A 20,806-nucleotide genomic window follows, 5' to 3' on the forward strand; every position below is an offset into this window, starting at 1 on the left:
TTCGGTTATATGCGGAGACTTGGGAGAGATAAAGTATATAAATGGCTATATAAAGTAAACAAAAGTCACGGTGCAAATCATAAAGCAAGGAAATATTTATCCTCCTTCTCGTAAGAATTAACGTCAAATCAAACGAGTATTGTGATAGGGTAAAATTTGTATCGAGCAAATCGATTAGAGCCAGTAGTTTGCAGGCAATGTCAGGCAGCACTCAAAAGGCTATCGAGCTAGTGAAGTGAAATGGAACGATGCATCGTGTGTGTGTGATCGCGAGAGAAAAATTTGATATTTAATATTAGAATCTCTGATCCGCGATATAAAGCGGTCCGTTTGTGAATAATTGAAGCGTCGATTCACGCATAAATAATCGGATCACACGTTGCAATTGCCACAGCTAATAGAGAATTTTTATATCATTCACTGCAAAGTACTTTAAAATCTTCTTGAAAAATTTCATATTTTTTTTCTATCAAAATCGTTATCTAAAGGAAAAAACTTGGTTATAATTATACAATTTTGTTTCTGTTTATATAATCAACATATAACGTGATTGAACATTATAAATGTAAACAGACGGTATAAAAAAAGTAATTAAATTTGTTTTAATTTAAATTTAACGTGTATATACGTGAATAAAATATGAACGTAAATTTGATTTAATTAAACAATTGTTAATTGGTAAGGTGTCTTTATTTCTCGCGGACGCAAATTTGTCAGGGAAATGGAATCTCTTCGACGACTACATCCGACTATTGTGAATATATAGATGGGACGAAACGATTTTCAGGGATGGCTGGCGATAATTGCGCGGCCTGAAGCGCAACAGTAAATCGTACAAATGGTGCAGAAGAGAAAGGTTTTGTCGTTGGAAATCGGTCGATTAAGGCCATAGACTGCAGGCGGTGCCAATCAACTATCAAAAAGCTATCGAGCGTGTGAAATGAAGTGCGGTGATGTGCCGCGGATGCGACAAACCGAGGCGGAAGTTACTCAGGGAGATAAAATTGATATTATCTAGCTTTGCCGTAGATCGTTACTAATCATCTAGGTAGCATTTTGTTATAAACAACAGCTAGAGATACAGAGAAGAATGTATAAAGTTTCAAACCAAAGATATATCTTTATTAACAAAAGTGTAAACTATATTTTTATAAAAAAAAAGGTAAGACTCTTCTCTCGACCGTACTGGCAAATATTATTTATTAAATCACAACGTTTCGAAATTATAATTTTATTTTTATTTTCACAAATCACTTGATAAGGACTCAAAGAAGGGTCGAAACGTTGTGATTTAATAAATAATATTTGCCAGTACGGTCGAGAGAAGAGTCTTACCTTTTTTTTAAATTCTGTCTGGCGATTCTCAAATATCTACGTCTATATTTTTATATTTCTCAGATAATTTGTATCTACAATAATAGAAGTATACATTATTTGAGAAATAAAGAAATAATCTTATTATGAGATAGAATTTAAACTTTGAATAAAATATTTTTCTCGTAGGTTTCATTCTCGCATATTTATAAGATAGTTTCCTTTCCATTAAGTAATGAAGAGGATAAAATGTATAAAATTCTACGTAAAGGTAATACATTTAAAAATAAATTTCACGGGTGAATGGCAAAGGAAGAACGTATATTCATTAAATAAATTAAGATATAGCGCGCGCGTATAAATAAACCAAAATAAATGTGACGTGAAGAAAATAATACATGAACGAAAAAAAAGAATAACATATTCGTTCGATAAAAGCGATGGGTTTTCACTGTCACCGGGTAATGAATAATGATCAAAAAGCGCAATCCAATATCCGCGATGACAAACTATGCATGCAAGATGTAGCGTGACCGATACATAGAGACATTGTAAAAGATTAAGAGTGCAGGTACCGGCTTTACAGCGCGATCGGGAAAAACGACTACACCACTATAAGCCTAGTCGCAAATAATTGATTGAAGTCATCCTTGAAGTCAATGAACAGTGGCACCATTTTTAGCCGTCGAGTGGTGAACTTAGATCGCGCTGTTTGACCCAATATTCGTCGCGTGGTGCTCCGTTGATCGATCGATCGCTATCGCGCACACGCACGAGCTCGCAAACATCATCTCTCGCACAATGTGATTTCAATTTTTGTTTGAAAAATTAGTAAAAATAAAGCATTTCAACTGCTTCTGTTTTTACTTATTCGCAAAAAAATCAGTGAATTTGTTACTTAATAGAGAACCATGTTTTTCAATGTAATATTATGTAATCAAAATTTTAATCGTAAATACGCAAAATACAAATTCTTGACTATTGGATTTTATTTTCCTAGTTCCCGAAACTTAAAAATAAATAAAACTCATATGTAGTCTGCAAACTTTCTGATTTTTCTAACATAAAAAATACCTTCTTACTATTTTTGTTGCAGTTTTTAAAAATTTAAAGAAATTTATGGGACCGTTTTTAATTTGAATATAGGCAAAAGAAAAATAAGAATTTTGATTATTTGAAAGTTAGAAGAGAAAAAGAGCGAAATTAGTGGATTAATTGTAAAAGTAATCAATAACCGAGTCAAGTTGTCTAAAAGATGCATTATTGACCAAGCAATGAGAAAGTCTTGTAGCAAGTCACAAGAGGAACACGACTTTCGTTTTTTCATAGCGGTCAACAGCCGTAACTGTTGCGACATCGCCATTTTCACCTGCGCTGCTGCACATGCACCCTTGAGAGACTAACGATGCATCATCCGCCGACACGATTTTCCACTATTGACTCGTTTACTGTGATATTCTTACTTCCATTTAGCGTACTAAAATGGCTATGCAATTTTGTTATTTCAAGTATTAAATACGAAGATCGCAAATTATACCTATACAGCCACATTTAGCGTTAAACATACAATTAAATAAATTTATAAAATTCATATCAAAAATATGTTTAAAAAAACCATAAATCAGAAGATGTTTTTTAATATATAAATTATCAATTTCTATTCAATCAAGAGAGAATTTTTCACTCGTCTTCTAAAAATTGTTTGCAAAAACTAAAGAGCTCGATTTAATATGTTCTTAATGTCCTTTTTTCACATTTTCATAAAAATATATTAAAATTATCGATCCATAGATGCTCATAATAAAAGTAGAAATTTTAATGACGTGACAAGAGCAAAGTGCAACGATTCACCCAGATCATCCATAATGTGATATAAAAGTTTGCATCCGATTATATGTGCAGGATGTCGAATAAGCGCGTTATGCATCGACAAGAAAAGAAGTAGCTAGATTTGATGTTGAAAGTCGAGAAGCGGGAAAACTCGTGGCTTGCTTGGCCGGAAATCGAGGAAAATAAAAAAGAGGGGCGATAGAAGAATTCGGAGGGGAAAATGCAAAGCGCTTGCGCGACCAGCTCGTTTCCATGGCTTCGTAACGTTTCGCGTAGCAACGCGAGGACTTTTGACCCCGTTCGATTGTCCTTCGAAACGGCTTCGTGCGCCGAGGAAGCGAAGCGCATCACGGATCCACGATGCCTTTTTTTTAGCCTTATTGCCTTACTGACGAAGTTGTCGATGCATCGCGATGCGCCCTTGGCTGGGCGAACCGCGAACTTGTACAATAACAAGTTTCATGGACAAGAAATATTTTTTATTGCCGTTTTTGTCGCATATTTGTTTTAATTTAATTATTTTAAAAATTTCAAACAAGTAATTACAAATTCGCGGTAATAATTTTCTTTCGTTATTAAGCGTGTTTTTAATGAAAATAGAATCAAAATGTATATATTATTTTTTTATTTTTGTGTTTGAGATTTAAAAAAATTAAGATTTCTTTAGAGATATATATGCATAAAATATAAATAATGAAATTTAATCAATTTTAAATAGGCTTTAGTTAAAAAAAAACATTAATTTTACAGTAAAAATTAATCATTACACGGAGAGAATTTTCTCTTAGAATTTATATTGTAATTGTGAAACAATATATGGTATTGCAAGAATTTTATAAGAGTTTCTCTGATTAATATTTACTACATATAAAAATATTAATATAGTATATAGTAAATTGGTACATGATAAATTATACTGTGCACATAGTAAAATTAATTAAACATATTTTATATCTTATTGTAATAGATATTAATATTTTTTATTGTGGTAAATATGTTCCATTAATTTCACTATGTATATACATTCATATTTTTATTGTTGTAAATATTTAATCAAAGAAACTAAAATTCTTTCAATACCATATTATCCGATTACCATAATTTTTAGGGTAAATTCTCATCGTAAGAGAAAATTCTCGTCATGTATAGTTTTCGTGACATTTGTCATTGAAATATAAATGTAGATTTTTTTTATAGAATATCTATTTTAATAGAATAAAAAATTATAAATGTTCTTTCATATAGATTAAAATATAAATATGAAAGAACATTTATAATTTTTTGATCGCGCGCGCATAAAAATGTAATAAAAAATTATGTAGAAAATTAATCTTTCTAATGAATATATCATTCATAGTAATACAAATGATAATGCTCATTGTGTGCGATATATGTAATTTTTACGCTTCTGGATTCGTTTTAGTGCACTTATGGGATTTACCTCAGAATGCACCGTAAATTCTTCTCTCCCTCTCACTCTCTCATTCCTTTCGCGCGTATTTATTCCGCGAAGGTATTCCGTTGACATCGGTCGGTGATTTATACCGAAGCAACTGATCGCAATTTGGCATAAAGCGTGCCTCACGAATACTTGAACACTTTATGTTGAAGTACCGGGAAAATTTACCGGAATGTTCACGCACGAAGGTGAACACGATCAATTAAATTCTCTTGGACGTTTCGCGGACTCGGAACGTGTCAAGCAAATGCTATGCAACGACTGTGTTTAATTATTTAATCAATTAATATTTCACCTTCTGCACTGCTATCGACCAATTAAACGTATTATTGAGTATAATTTAAGAGAGTAAAGTGTAAAAAAATAGAGAAGAAAAGATTAAAAAATAATAATTTTTGAGCGCCGATCTCTAGTTATAAACTCCTCTGGCTTACACTTATCTAACGTAATCGATCAACCCTGGCACTTTCAAGAGACTAATAATGATAAAGACATGTCATATACGCACATGTCAATATATATAATATTATATATTCAATACATATAGCTTTGATAAAACCATTATCTTATACACAGAGGAAATTTTCTCTTATTGTTAGAATTTACCCTAAAAATTCTGATAATAGTGGGACAATATATTGGAAGAATTTTATAAGAGCTTCTCTGATTAATATTTACATACAATAAAAAATATGTACATAGTAAAATTAATCACATATATTTTATATCTTATTAATAAAATATTAATATTTTTACTGCGATAAATATTAATCAGAGAAACTCTTATAAAATTCTTCCAATACCATATTGTCTTACGATTACCATGATTTTCAGGGTAAATTCTAAGAAAAAATCGTGTAAGAAAAATTTTATCTTAAATATTATTTCTTGCATGTATTAAAAGATTAAAGAGAAAAAGGTGTATTTTATTTTTTCTAAACTAAAGAAAGAAAATTTAATAATATTCAACAAATAATATCGTTTTGCAAGTCCATGTAAAATTGTAATCAAATTAGCAAATCCAGGTCAAACGTATCATGACTATTATTTTGAAAAAAAAAGAAAAAAGAAAAAAAATAGATTTGGCAGCGTTCGGCAAACAGCGCGGCAATTCATCGTTCGATGCAAATGCAGCGCTGTGTGGGCGTATAAATGCGTCTTGCTCGCTCGCTCGACCGTTCGTTCGCGACTTCATAATCGAACACGCCGATTTTCAAGGATTATCACGTGCCAGTGCTATTCCTTCGTGAGCAAAACGGCCACACTCGAGCGTCATTACTCCCAGGGAGAGTGAAACACCTCGACCGTATAAAACTGCCGCTGTGTGTGTCGCACACGCGCGGGCAAAGTTACGTCGAGCGTGTGCGACGATTTTTTTTTGCTAACCAGAATGGCAAAGCCTGAAAGCGCAATTAACCCTTAGCGCACCCAAAACCGGATCGCGCCGGTTTTCATAGTATTTTTAACTTTAGGTAGACTTGTCATTGCATAAATATCGAGGAAAAGATTTCAATATATTTCATGCGCAGAATCTGCAGCCGAGAGTCACACTATTACTTACCGTTAAAATATATACTGGATTTTATATTTAAAAAAAAGATTCATGAAAGGTAATGTACACTGCAAATTTGCATTAATGTGATTTTTTTAATTCTTAGTTTAAATCGACTATATCCGCCAGTAACATCTTTATTTGACTCTTAGTTACGTAAGATCGCGCCGATAAAATATTTATCTCCTTCCATGAATTTTTTTTTTTAATTCTATTTATATTAGCCACAAGTTTTATAATTACATGTAATTAAAATTAATTGGAGATATATGTATATGAGAGAAAAATTGCTGAATTACTTTAGAACCACTTATGTAAAATTATGTGGCAGAAAGAGAGAAAAAAAAAATTATTGTAATATATAGCCGATAATGTATAATCAATTAGATTCGAATTATAGATAGAAAATCATTATTAAATTTACTAATGATATTCGAATAGTGTAATCTGATCGTAATCGATAGTGAGCACGGTGCAATGTCCATGTGGTGAATACCTGTTACTTGATCTAATTACAGCGTTAGTTTATTAATATGTGTGAAAGACAACATGTCGAATAAGTTTGTCACGTAAAAACGACAAAAATTAAAGCAAAATCGCTTGTTTTATTACTGAAGCTTAAAACGAAGATATACTCCACGTGTTGTATGAATAATGTTTAGCATTTTATTGCAAAGTATTTGCTTCGTATTTTATAGCGTGTACATTTGTCATCGCTATCATGACAAATATCAATAAAACCTAGTCATATAAGTTAAATTCGTGACATATGATTAGCAAAGTATATGTAATTTTGTAGTATATGAATAAATATAATGTATATATGCATTCAAAACAAGTAGACAAAAATCATCAGCATGGTTGATTAACAAGACAGATAATGCTTACTTTATATCTTTAACAAGTTCTTTTCTTTGCTGATATATTTACATATCTTTTTTCTATCATTTCTTATTTAGACGAATAAATAACTTGAACGCAATTTGGCATTGAATGTTTCAGTATTAAATAAAAAATTCACATTTTTCAAAATATTCTAAATAAATTAAATAAAGAAAGGCGAAAATATTTATTTCATTTAATTTATCTAATCAAATAATAAATAGAAAAAATATAAAATATATTAAATTACATTCATTATGTATGAAATATATGTGCATTCATGAATTTATCAAATGTATGAATTTATAACGAACTAAAATGTTATTTCCATATTCGAATTTCTATAATTCAATGATATCAATGAAAAATATTGCAACAAAATATTGTGCAATTTTAGCGTTAAAAATTAAAAAATTTTCTATTAACTTTTTAATTTTTAAATTTTTATAAATAATTTATTTGCAAAAAAAAAAGAATTGTTTAATAATTGTATTTACTATTACAATAGTTTATTCTATCTCGTTTTCCCTTTCCGAAACTTATCTTGTTTATTAGTTAAAATAGAAACAAAATAATATATATATATATATATTCCTTATTATATTAGCGAGTTATTTTTAATTCATCGATTGATCAATCGCGCGATACACAAATGCAGCAAAGTGCACGATTGATTAATCAATGTGAAATAAAAAATTCGTCGTATGTATATATTCCTTATATATTTCTTTTGTTAACTGCCGTTTACTTTTTGTGTATCAAGATACACGATCAACTTTATATATTACAGCTGTACCGTTAAATCATATGATCATTTTATTACGTTTCAATTATAATTGAAACATAATCGAGAGCGATAGGACAATGAGTAATATGGATATATGAAGGATTTGCAGGAGGGAAAAATTGAGCTAAATTGAAAAAAGACAGAAAATGATACCCGCGCGATTGAATCGGAAGCGCACTTTGATTAGGCACGGCCCTGAGCTCGTACGATGTCGAGAGGAGGAGGATCGGAGGGATCCGAGAGGGCCGCGGAGTTTCGGAAAAGAAACCGGCGCGGCGAGAACACGCGGTAGCGAAGGTGAAGGGGGACACGATACCGCTCTTGAAGATCGGCGCTTGCCGGCGTGTTACTATGCTACGGTGCCGCCCTCGATGGTGGATCCACGCGAAATCCACATATGATCCACGACAAATCCACACGTGATCCACACGTGTGAATTTCTCAACGAGGATATTGCTGCGATCTAGCGGATACCCGGCACAACTTCATCACGATCATGGTCATGTGATTATTTACGCAATAGTGTATTTAAACCGAGTAAAAAATAATTGGGGATCTTTTCGATAATTAGGCAGGAGAACGTTCGTGTTTCTCTATAATATATCACATTATCCAAAGGGGATTCTTTTATTTTATAAATTAAAAAAAAAAATTTAATTTAAAATATCTTACAGTCTGCATATAGATTTTTATAGGCAATTGAACATTGCATTATAAACCAATGTATATACACATATAATACAGTCAATTTATATGACTTGTTTAGATCTTGGATAATCGTATAATATATTAAATATATTATGTGTATATTGGATATTCATATGTAAAAATATTTCACATTTATACTATTATATATTATTATATATTTAATATATTATACGATTATCCAAGATCTAAACAAGTCACATAAATTAACTGTATATATGTGTATACATTTATAATGCAATGTTCAATTGCCTATGAAAATCTATATGCAGATGTGTAAGATATTTAAAATTAAAATTTCTTTTTAACTTATAAAAAAAAAGTATTGAGAGAACACATATTTTGTATTCTTAGGAGACTTCCGAAGTTTTTCGGAAAAAATCTTTAGACTTATTATGTTAATAATACCGATGAGCGAATCAGAGATGCACTTTACATAAAAAAAAGTATGTCTGACACAAATGAGCAACACAAAACTTCAATGTTATATTTAATTGTAATAAAATGTTTTACCTTTGCATTTGACTCCCACTTTGCCAGGTCCCCAGATATAATCTTCACCTGTAATAAAAAAATTATAGATAAATATATACATATATACATATTTGTGTGTATATTTTTCTATCAAGATATATTTTTTAAATCATAATAAAATTATTCAATATAAAATTAAAGTAAATAATAACTACATTTTTAATGTAATATTTAAATAAAATGCAACCGAAAAGATACAATAGTTAAGAAAAATTATTTTAATATCTTTTTTAATACACTAAATTAATTCATTAAATCATATAAATTAAGGATGTATGGGAGATATCTAAAAATGGTACAAAGTTTATAAAAATTATGTAGATTGCTTCTACTTTGATATTAAGCTACTGTTAACATTTGGCTTTTAATTCACTAACTCATTTAAAAGTTATTGCAATTAAAATTTCTGCTAGTTTTACATATAATCTTATGAAAATTCGTTACTCTGATTAATTATATTACGTTAAAAATATCGAAGTGGTAGCATGTATTATAAATTTTTTACATATATAACTGAAACTTTAAAGAATAATGTTGCAAAATTATATTAACATTCGCTAAATCACTTAGAAGAAAATAAAAATAATTTATTAAAATTCTGACTTTTTCCTATTTCTGAGCATTCAGTTGTGTCAATGCTGAAAGCAGCTGAAAGTCAGAATATTAAATTATAGCGATTTTCTATAAGATGAATAGAGCTGATATTTTTGTCTCCAATTGTATCTCCTATATATCCTTAATTTATTTAAATTAGCGTGTTACTTACAGTACTTGCAAAGGATAGGCGTTACGAAAAACGCATCTATGAGGATGTGATTGTACGAGTTGTGTTCCGCGCTCGTGGAATCGGCTACATAGGCTGAAACAAGATAGCAAGAAATTAACAAACAAATTAATTAATTATTAAGAGATATGAAAATAATGCTCGCTATTATATGGCGGTATATATGTACCATAATGCTAATGCTTACCATATGGCCCATTGCTGAGCGTTACATAAGACGACTCTTCTTCATTGTGAGTGTCGAGGTACGGTGACAAGCTTCCTTTCAGCATTAGGGCTTCGTCAATCGTATCTTTCGTATCTATAACATAAAATTATATAAGTTATAAAAATAAAAAATGGTCCAAAAATAAAATTGCATAGTATTTTATAAAGTCCATACCAGGCACAAAGTCTTCCGCTGGAGTCTGGAGTCGAACGAGACGACACCAATGTGTGTTTTCAGTCTGCAAAGATGTGTCAGCGGGAGTTTATGAAGGAACGATCACATCAGCAGATCGTCGTCTTCATAGAAAAATGTATGCAGATTTATTTGCTTTGCAGTCATACATGGTATGTAGCAAATATGAACGATTTTGTGCAACACTACAATCATGACACATAATCTTTTTTGGCCCTTATGCATTCTCTTCAGAGATTCAAAGCACTTTTTCTTTATCGCTTCATAGCAATTAAGGAAGGCATTTATTTCATGTGTATTATCTCAAATTACTTGCAGCTATTTGAGCATTGTTTAGGAAGGCCGATTTTTGTATAATCAACGTATATTTTATCTTGTTAGTTTGGGCACATACAATTCTCACACACTGATTTGCAATTATTAAAAATAATGATTTGCTCTCTGTTAAAAAAACTATTTTTGTATATCCTTATACAATGGTATCCTTTTAAAAATTATCTCTATTGCTGTACATGAAATATGTAAAATGCAGTGTGATAATGTTGCCCCAAAGATGTTAGTTTTGCCAAATATCTTTAAATTGCTCCTCAATAGCAACGTGATATGAACACTATGATAATTGTTCATGCGTGACAATGCAACGCATTATAATATTTATCATTCTCCTTTATCTTTCTTCCGTGGACATCCACTCTGCAAGTGTACTTCCTCTTGTTTCTCGCTATTTCTACGTCTCATATCCAAGATACCGTGATGAGCCTGCGATGATGGTCTGCAACACACAAATATCATAATAATTAAATGTGTAATCACTTATTTCTCTAACGATATATCCTAATAATTATGATATATCTTAACTATTAGATGAGAACTCAGATTAGAATACTTCTTGTCCAATAACTAAATTACAGAGATATTACTCCATTAAGCTTCTCAAGACACTAATTGCAAATTTTAGATCATATACACTAAAAATTATCCAAGTATCATATAATATTTACATTAATATCTCGGAGAAAAAAAGCTCGAATAAGCTAACCTCTTCCATCCTCACTTTAGAAGAGGAATACAAGAAATCTTTTATATAAAATATACATTCAATATTTACATACTCCGGATTGAACAATCCTACGAATATATTTTACCGACATTCTTAACTTAAATCAACATCACTTTTATTTGCCGATTCGTCAGGTAACTGTCACCAACCAAGAAACATATATGACGTACATGCGTGAACCGCGTGCCTCGACGAAGCCGTAAACGAAAGTTCACGTGCCAAATATGTGTACGAGAAAGAGAAAGAGAGAGAGACGGAGCAAGAAATAGATAGAAAGAGAGGGACAGAGAGAAGTGAAAAAAAGATCATAGCGCACCGAGAAAAAACCGCTTACCTTACTCAACGTTGCTCTCGTTGAACGGAAGACGAAGGGAGCGACGAGGGCGAGGTGGATGCGCTTCACCACCTCGCCAAGAGGAATCGTCAACGACGTGAAACTTGCGACGCGGATACTCCGTTCGAGTGAGACAGCTACGGCGTCGACGCTCGGCGACGTGGAATCTCTCTTCCACCCTCTTCTCGAATCGGCTTCGCGCTCCTGCTGTCCGCAAACTCGCGGGCAAAGATCGTCGCGTCGCTTATCAACGACGAGGTTGCACACAATAATAATAATATATCGTCGGTTGTCTCGCAAACGAACACGGTTAGGCCAGCTTAGGCAGCTGAGGTCGCCACCGGTAGCCACGCTTGAAGCATAGATCAACCACGTGACAGAGACGCGCGACCACCTGTCAAACTGGATGACGCGACGACTGGCGCGCCATCTGGCGTAGGAAACTTAAGTCTCTCCCGCGGCGGGTTCAGGTGAGTTTGTGGACGCAGTCGCGCTTTTAACAGCTGACAGCTCTGTTCCTTTTTGTTACCACGTGGACAAAGCAGAAGCAGTGTACGCTCACCTGGCTCGCGCGACTGACACGACGTTCACATCTCCTTATATAGTGAATCGGAACACCGTCCGAGAGAAATCTCGTTATCATGAGCAAGATTACTCAGGAAGCTTACGACGAGGAGATTAAGGAATTAATGGAGGGTCTTGGCTTGACAGAAGAAGAGGCGGTCGAGGACGCTATCAAGTGCTTTGAAATGAAGGTAATTAATGCTCCGAATCCTTTGTTTACATCGCTCGATGAATCAGGGAAAAATATCCTTATGCTCCTTGTACGCGATTGTATGACTCATGTGTCAGGTCGATGAGAATTTTCACTTTCGATGTACTGGAAATAAAGAAGAAAATAAAACATTTTTGAGGTTTTAGAAATTTTATAGAATCTTTTTTTTACTTCAATTTTCTGAAATTAATTATTTTATGGATAAATTATGTATAATGAATAGAATAAAAATCTTTTTTGTATCCTTCTTTTACAAGCGTGATTATGTGCCAAGGATTTTTTTATTATTTTATTTTTTTATTACTTACCGAAAGAAAAAATAATTCAAAAAATTCTAGTTTATATTATGTTAAATTTTACAAAATTTCAGCTGAAAAATATATATATTTCCAAATTTAAATTATATTTTTACATTTTAATAAAAAATAGTGTATTTTTTACATATATACACAGAGAGAGAGAGAATTTTCTCTTAGAATTTCTCCTAACAATCATGGTAACCGTGGGACAATATGGTATTGGAAGAATTTTATAAGAGTTTTCTCTAATTAAATATTTGCCACAATAAAAAAAATCAAAATATGTACATAATAGTAAATTCTAAGAAAACATTCTCTCTGCGTGCATTTACATAAATATAATTAGTGAATAAGTCATCGGAAAGTTTTATTGATGTCATTAGAAATAAATGCAGAATATTAAATCAAAGCGAAACATTTCACGGCTATTATATAAAAATTAACGCTGTAAAATTTTATTTTATTAACCGAAAGCAAATAATTTCTAAAAGAATTTAAATTTCAATAATATTTTCATAAAAATTTTAGAAGTTGTATGATGATATATTTTATTCATTCCTACATATATTATTATTACTATTAAAAGCAAAAAATTAGCACTTACAGAAATGTTACGTAGTATAAAAATAAAATTTGTTACGCGTTCCTTCCGCATTTCTTGACCGTTTTAGTTTCGGAGCACTTGTGTCACAATTGCTATCTTAAGATATCGGCCTGTTCTTTATTGCACTATGCGTATCACTTAACGTATTGATCTTTGATGCTGTAAAAAAATAGAAAAAATAAATTAATATAAAAAAGAGAATGAAAAAAACTTATTTTAAATTGTATGGCTATTATTTTTTTCATTACCAACAAATTATTATTCTTAAAAAAAATTCCATTCAAAAGACATTAATTGTAGCATAAATATATATAAGTCTTTAAATATTTAAAAAATAATTAAAATTTTATGTGCGATAATCAGAGAAAATTTCATAGCGCTTTGATCACATATGGTTTTATTATATAATCGCTGTTGTGATATAATTAATATGGAGCGTTTATTTCGCGCAGGGGGTAGATTTGAGCAACATTATCACAGATTTAGTTCTCGAGGACAAATACAAACAGATAATAATATGTCTGGAGCTATTAACGCGTGCTACGAATGACAAAAGTTACGAATTGGTGCCTGAAACATTGCAAAAATTGCGAACCGAATTGGATAAGGACATTCGATATAGAGTGTTTGCGGCTAAACGCAAGTGTTACAATATCTTAATCGATCTCTTGAGAGATTGTGAAAAGGATCGCGGAATATTTAAATCCGCGCTGGAGACAATTACTTCATTAATGTCCGGTTATCCGGATTTGTTGGACGACGACGGGATTGCGTTGCAGACAGAGTAAGGACCCTTCCTTATAAGATTGGTTCTAAAAAAAGCAAGCGCATATTAATTAATCAAAGTCGTCAAAAAATATAGAATACTATAAGTATATTTTAAGAGATAAAAATGATCAATTTATGTCAAAACCGAAAAGAATAAAATCATAAAGGAAAGAGGTTTTTTTAAATCAGATAATATAGAAAAATCGATATTACGTATTGATATTATTTATAAGAATATCATAATAGCCAATATTTTTTCTAAAATATATTTACATATTCTTGGTTAAATTAAAATTGTTTTTTTAATTGAAAATTAAACTAGAATATTCTTTATTAATTTTGAATTTTTTTATTTTTCAAATTCGTAATAAGTCAATAAAAATCTAAAAAATCTGAAATGCGCAAGCATGGAAAAGAATCACGCTTGGAAAAATAAAAATTATAAAACATATATATCTATAGTTTAAGTTATAAATATTCGTCCTTTTTTCCCCTGAACGTCTGTCACGGAATTTTACTTGTCAGGATTTTAGAGAGGCAGCACGATACTGCAACGTTACAATGTCTATTGCATTGGATACGAGAGTGTTGCATAAAACATGAGCTGAACAGGCAAAAGATCTTTGACACTAATATCTTCGAAAAACTCAAAAAGATATTGGTGCGCAAAGATGTAGACGCGCACGAGATCAAGGACACATGTTCGGTGATCAGAGCATTGATCTTGGAAGATGATATCAGACATGAATATGGAAAGGCCCACGAGCATGCAACTATCATGGCAAAGGGCGCTCTCGATGTTCTCACAGAACTGTTGACAAGTAGATTATATATTCAGATAGCTTTAAAATTAATCTGAATTATTTTTCATCATTATTGTTTTTATATATTATATTTTATAATAAAAAAATAAAATAACATGCTTTATTGAAATATTTAAAACATTGTATATTTCAATAAAACATTGTGGTAATATATGCATTTGTTACGCGGACAGGATTTAAAAAGGATACGAAGGTCGTAGGTGATTTAATGATCACCTTGGCCTCATTAATCGTCCGAAATGAATTCTGCCAAGAAGTGGAGGACGCCGGGGGTTTGAAATTTATTCTGGATATAATGACCGATTATCCAGACTCTGAAAAATTAAATTGGCAAGCTTTAAAGCTGCTTAAAGCGCTCGCTGGCAATGATAATGTAAAATCTCACATTGTGACTTCCGGATGCGCGCCCCTAATCGTATCCGCTATCAGTAGAATGAAGGTAAATTTATCTGTGATAAACAAACGAAATAAGAACTTTTGTTAGAATAAATTTCAGAAAATATTATTTTATCATACAACTAAATAGTTTTTATATAACACAAATTTTTATTAAAATTTATTGTATTTGGCAGAGGTCAGAGAATGTCGTGACTGCTGGATTAGCCTGCATATCCGCATTATCTTTACGAAGCACCTCAAACTCTGGTGTATTTTACGATTGCGGCGCAGCCCAAGTGATCGTAGACGCTATGAAGGCTTATTCTAATAATGCAAATGTCCTGAAACAAGCCTCTTGGGCGATTAGAAATATGTCAGTGCGAAATAGATCCGAGTCCAAGGAGTTTTTGGTATATGGCGTTGAAGAAGTGTTGCGGGATGCATTACGTGTCCACGGTCCCAAGTTGGAGGATAACGTGAAAGCCGCATTGAGAGATCTAGGCTTGAAGGTAGATCTAAAAGAAAGATGGACAGGAAAAGGTGTTGGCGTGAGTAACGAGCGTTATTAATAATTGTTGTCAACAATATTATCGAGATAAAATATGATATTAGAATTATATTTACCAGTACATGGAAAATTTGAATTTTGTACTTTGCTTTATCTCACCTCGCAATATATGCTATGTAATATTTCATAATAATCTTATTTAACTCTAATTAATAAGATTTTTTGTGCTCAAAAAATATGAACTTTGTAAAACTGCTGATTCTAAGTGTTATTTCATAAAACGTGACTATTTTAACTTGTGTATATTATTTTTTTATTGAAAAATTTTTTTTTCAAAACAAAATTATTCGTTTCTTGTAACAAATTGTCACTCATTATATAAAAGATTTAAAAATTTCATACATAGAGTGCCTGAAATTTATATAATATACTCCTCTAAGACACTGCCAGAATTTACATTATATATTTTTATTTAATTAGTTCTACTATCTACTTTGAACAGTTGTTTTTCATCGATTCCATATATATATATACATATAGAGACTCAGTTTTAGTATTAGTATGTATAAATAATTGTATGAGACTGGATTTTAAACGGTGAACTGAATAATTTTCATAATATAGTATAATTATATTATTAAATATAACCAACTAAATTTTTTCGTCAGTTTATATTATAATTAAAATTTTGAGATAGATAGACACATGACATTTTGCTAATTAAAATTAGTAATCAAGGCTGCTGATATAATTAAGTAATAAATAATGTGAACACACACACACACACACTTTGCTGAAAAAAAGACATAAATTAATACGATCGAATAAAATATAATAAGATATATGTACAATATATTGATTGTTTTTTATAAATTATTTTACACACATGCGGCGAAAAAAGTTAAATGTATGCTAACGCATTGATATAAGAAAAAAAATAAAATTTATTTTTAACCAACAAAAAAATATAATTCATTAAATCAATATACTATTTCCTTTTCTTTTCCTTCTCATGTGTCCATCTAATTTTACGTGACAGAATTACTCAAAAATCCATTTTGTTTTAAGCATTTTATAATTCGAGAGCAACTCTCTTTATTTTGCATATGATTATGCCAATTAATTAATTTATGCCAAAATATTTGATTATATTGCCAATGAGCATATACGAAGAGTACAACATTATTCTTACTAGTCGAAGAAACGATTCTCAGATCCTAAGGACGATTAAAGCGCGCAGCAGGAACTTCGATATATTTTTATTTCGACTTTCTTCGTCTATATTTCCTCTCTTCCTTCCATTATTCTTTTACAGTTATTATTATACAATTATTTTTATCATTATTTTAAATCGCATTAGCTGGGTGATTCTAAATAAGTGCGAAAAATTGTGAGAAATGATTCTTTGTTAAAAATTAAAAGGGATTTTTCATATTAAACATATGCTTCTATATCGTATTGTTAGTAGAAAATAAAAATTAGATTTTTATTTTTTTTCTTGGAAACTACAGATAATCACATTCCGATCCGTTAAAAAGTTCTAATAAAAAATTGAACAGGGGTTGTTAGTTTCATCCCCTTCTAACACCATACAGGAAGATTAAAAAAAAAATTAATAAATACACTTTTCACTAGTGGAAAAAATCCAACAAATTTCATTTCTTTAACTCGTTCAAAAATTTGCGGAAAAGAAATGAAAACTTAATTAAAAACCCCTTTTAATTTTCGACGAAGAATCCTTTCCCAAAGTTTCTCGCACTTATTTGTAGAAACTCTCTGTATATATCGCAGTAAAAAATCTATTCAAAATATGCGTTTCTGAATGAAATAAAAATAAATATGTATTTCGCATTCGTGGAATTTTGCGTCGACGCGTGCTATGCGATGTTTTACGTGTGTCGAGCCCGCGGCGCGGCGTCGCGACGCGCCGCGTCGCGTCGACCGGTTACTCACCGCGGGCGACGCTCCATCGATCGTGTCGGTCGCGAGGGACTGCAGGGGTCGAGAAAGAGAGCGAGGGAGACGAGACTTTGCGGGGGTGCGCGATAGAGTCCTTCATCCCCTGTCCTCTGCTCCCTCTCCCGACGCGGCGGTGTTTGCCCCTGCAAAGTAACGTCCAACGTCGGAGGGTGGATATACTTGCCGGCGAGATAAGAAATTAACGCGTGGGAGGGAAAAATCTTTGGCAAATAAAAATGGAGATATTTTTAATCCTTTGCATTATTTTCCAAAATGAATGCTATTTATGTTCGTTTGTTCGGATTTAATTTGTTCAATCACATTTTATATATAATTAATGCATTCGCGGTTGACGTATAGGTATTCTCAAAAAGAGATGTTCGTAAACAGGAAATTGCCTCCCTTCGCGCGAGTCGCTATGATTTTGATATTGTTCTCTCTCGGAGATTAATGTTCCATCCATTTATAAAATATATATAATAATAATAATAATGTATAATTCTAATATTAATATTTATTATTGTATAATTGCTTTTAAATGTACAGCACTATTGTGGATAAATCCATTATACAAATTAAAATTTAAAGTACATATATACATATATAAATATATGTATGTTACATATATCTGTGTTTTTGCGATGTTTAGCAAAAATGCATTAAATAATGTCTCTGAAAAAAACTTTTGAAAGTTATTACATGTGTAAATATATTTTTTAATATGTACATATAATTTTTTAAATAAGTCAATCTAATTAATATTATTGTTACACAAATATTATAATTACATATAACATTTCGGGTAAAAAAATTAGATAGAAAGATAACAATTCAATCTAAAAAAATATTGAAAAATTTTTATTTTGAAGGATACGTCGAAATAATTTTTTTTATAGAATTGCGACTATATAGTATCTTTTATAATTAGAGGTATACGCAGCTATACAATTTACGGCTTCAGGATAGCAATTCGATTAATTCGGCGACGTGGAAATTTTTTTAGTTTGACTCGGTTTTAACGTAGTAAATTGGAAAAGTTTCGCGCTTTCAGCCGTAACGTAGAGATATAGTTATGTACTTACTTTCTAGTTGTATCTTATCCCCTTCGGTTCATAATCGAAGAAAAGCTTCCTTCGTCCCTTTGGGATATAACTCATGGATAGTCATCGAACGAGACAAAGACTTAAGTTTTGTTCATTCAAACTTTTCTATGTTTATAATTTTTTTCCTCTTTTTATCGACTATGTGTGTTTTAATTGTTACATTTTAAATATAAAAAATATAACGTAACACAAAATCTGGTTGGAAAATGTATAAGAGGAATAATTTTGTACGTCAAAAAAATATTTATCGTTTAAATTTTTACATTGCGTTATAAAATAGATTATGATTAGTATTCACAAAAGAGATAATTCATTGAAAAATCTAATATAACGAGAGACTTAATTTCTTTCATAAACTTATAATCATATGAATTGTTGTATATTAATAAAACAAAATATTGCATAAAGCGTAAAAATATTAATATTAATGTATTAATTATGAATAAAAGAGCATATTAAATGAATGTTTTTAGTTATGAATGATTAAAACTGATGGCAGACGTATTTGCGCGTCAAATGTTTCGTAAATCCAAATATGTCGTGTATTTTCCGTATGATTTTTGTTAAATTGTCAAGTGGATATATTGCGAGATGTTGACACATATTGTTTAATCAACACAATATTGAAATTATCGATCGCATAAATGTGTCGCAAATGTTTCACTCGCGAAATCTATAAAAAGACGATAAAAGAGAGAAATATGCTATTATTAATATTCTATTATTAATATTCTATTATTTAAGAAGATAACTATCATTAACATGTCATCTAGTGATTATTTTATGAACTCTTAAAGTTACATAAACGATGAATTTGGATATATGTGTCGTTAAGCAGCGTTAAACGTTATTTTCTCTACTTGTCATCGATTGACAGTAGTATAGGTAAACGTGAGCGCCGACGTCGGCCCGATATTTATGAATTAACGTATATTTATCAACGTCGCAAGAAAATTTCGGTCATTATATATAAATTCAACATAGAACAAATATTAATTTCATTAAATTTAAATATATATGAATAGACTATGCTCTTTGATTCAGATATTTGGTCGAAAAGAGATAAAGCTTCTATTATTCAGCCTTCGCCTTAGCAATAATGCTATAATATTAATACGCAATGATACTTGTTAATGAGAAATTATGTAATTTATAATTGATATAATACACAATATGTTCTTCTTATCATTATATATACATATTATATATATATATATATATATATATATATATATATATATGTATATTTCTATTGTATATATATTATTTGTATTTTTAACATTTAACTTTGTATTTTAATATTTAACTTTTATGTATTGATAAAGACTGTAGTGCAGTCGAAACGTTTACAATTTATATCGATTCTGTAACGGAATGTTAATTTAATTATTTAACTATTAATAAAAAAATTTTTACACTTTATTTATTTGCTCGTTCAGTTGGCCTACTATATATGATTTGTTTAATTTTGTTAAATTATACGAGCCTTTCATTAATTAATTTTTATATATATTATATTATTATACCGAAATAATTTTTTGTTATATTTTATGACGCATTTAATTATGTTAATTATTTACATGAACGCACGTTCTAATTTTCTTTACTTTTTTATTCGATATTATTATTTATTTAAATATAGATCGATAATTTTTTTCCGAACATATTTCTCTACATGAAACAATTGTAGGAGAATAAAGTGTAAAATCTCTTGAAGCAAACAAAATACTTTATTGTTAGATATTATAGTACAGTACGTGTAGCCCGTGACACATTAAAACAGACCATTTAGTTATATCCTAAATAAATAGCCCTCTTATTCCATAACCAATCTTGATATGACCCTTTAATATCTGCCTCTGGCTTTCCCTACTTTTCTCTCTCTCTCTCTCTCATTCATTATTTTATTTCTCTCTCATATTCTCTTTTTTAAGAGAAATCATCTCT

The 20,806-nt window shown here is 30.8% G+C and overlaps 2 protein-coding genes across 2 annotated transcripts; one reads left to right on the forward strand and one right to left on the reverse strand.

The window, feature by feature from the left end:
* Positions 1-2,594: 2,594 nt before the first annotated feature.
* Positions 2,595-10,304, reverse strand: LOC146720005 (uncharacterized). The gene is made up of 6 exons (XM_085489287.1): positions 10,230-10,304; positions 10,035-10,148; positions 9,830-9,922; positions 9,043-9,090; positions 5,990-6,003; positions 2,595-2,747 (listed from the first exon to the last, which is right to left on the reverse strand). Exons 2-6 carry the CDS (start codon positions 10,117-10,119, stop codon positions 2,610-2,612), a joined length of 378 nt encoding a protein of 125 aa, XP_085345413.1. The 5' UTR covers positions 10,120-10,148; positions 10,230-10,304; the 3' UTR covers positions 2,595-2,609.
* A 1,729-nt stretch (positions 10,305-12,033) lies between these two features.
* LOC114936474 (armadillo repeat-containing protein 6 homolog) lies at positions 12,034-16,781 on the forward strand. The gene is made up of 5 exons (XM_029309679.2): positions 12,034-12,396; positions 13,772-14,103; positions 14,613-14,908; positions 15,085-15,350; positions 15,484-16,781. The coding sequence occupies exons 1-5, from the start codon at positions 12,283-12,285 to the stop codon at positions 15,856-15,858; spliced, it is 1,383 nt and encodes a 460-aa protein (XP_029165512.2). The 5' UTR covers positions 12,034-12,282; the 3' UTR covers positions 15,859-16,781.
* The last annotated feature ends 4,025 nt before the right edge of the window (positions 16,782-20,806 follow it).

The sequence above is a fragment of the Nylanderia fulva genome, unplaced genomic scaffold, assembly GCF_048542155.1.
Source record: "Nylanderia fulva isolate GAGA-0341 unplaced genomic scaffold, ASM4854215v1 Scaffold8, whole genome shotgun sequence".
NCBI lineage: Eukaryota > Metazoa > Arthropoda > Insecta > Hymenoptera > Formicidae > Nylanderia > Nylanderia fulva.

Bases quoted from the DNA above. Each gene is read 5' to 3' on its own strand.
- LOC146720005 (XM_085489287.1), bottom strand. From the start codon at position 10,119: ATGCTGAAAGGAAGCTTGTCACCGTACCTCGACACTCACAATGAAGAA. The intron at 9,923-10,034 runs GTAAGCATTAGC...ATCTTGTTTCAG, and splicing joins GCTCAGCAATGGGCCATATG to CCTATGTAGCCGATTCCACG. The intron at 9,091-9,829 runs GTAAGTAACACG...TTTTTATTACAG, and splicing joins GCCTATCCTTTGCAAGTACT to GTGAAGATTATATCTGGGGA.
- LOC114936474 (XM_029309679.2), top strand. From the start codon at position 12,283: ATGAGCAAGATTACTCAGGAAGCTTACGACGAGGAGATTAAGGAATTA. The intron at 12,397-13,771 runs GTAATTAATGCT...TATTTCGCGCAG, and splicing joins TCAAGTGCTTTGAAATGAAG to GGGGTAGATTTGAGCAACAT. The intron at 14,909-15,084 runs GTAGATTATATA...TTACGCGGACAG, and splicing joins TCTCACAGAACTGTTGACAA to GATTTAAAAAGGATACGAAG.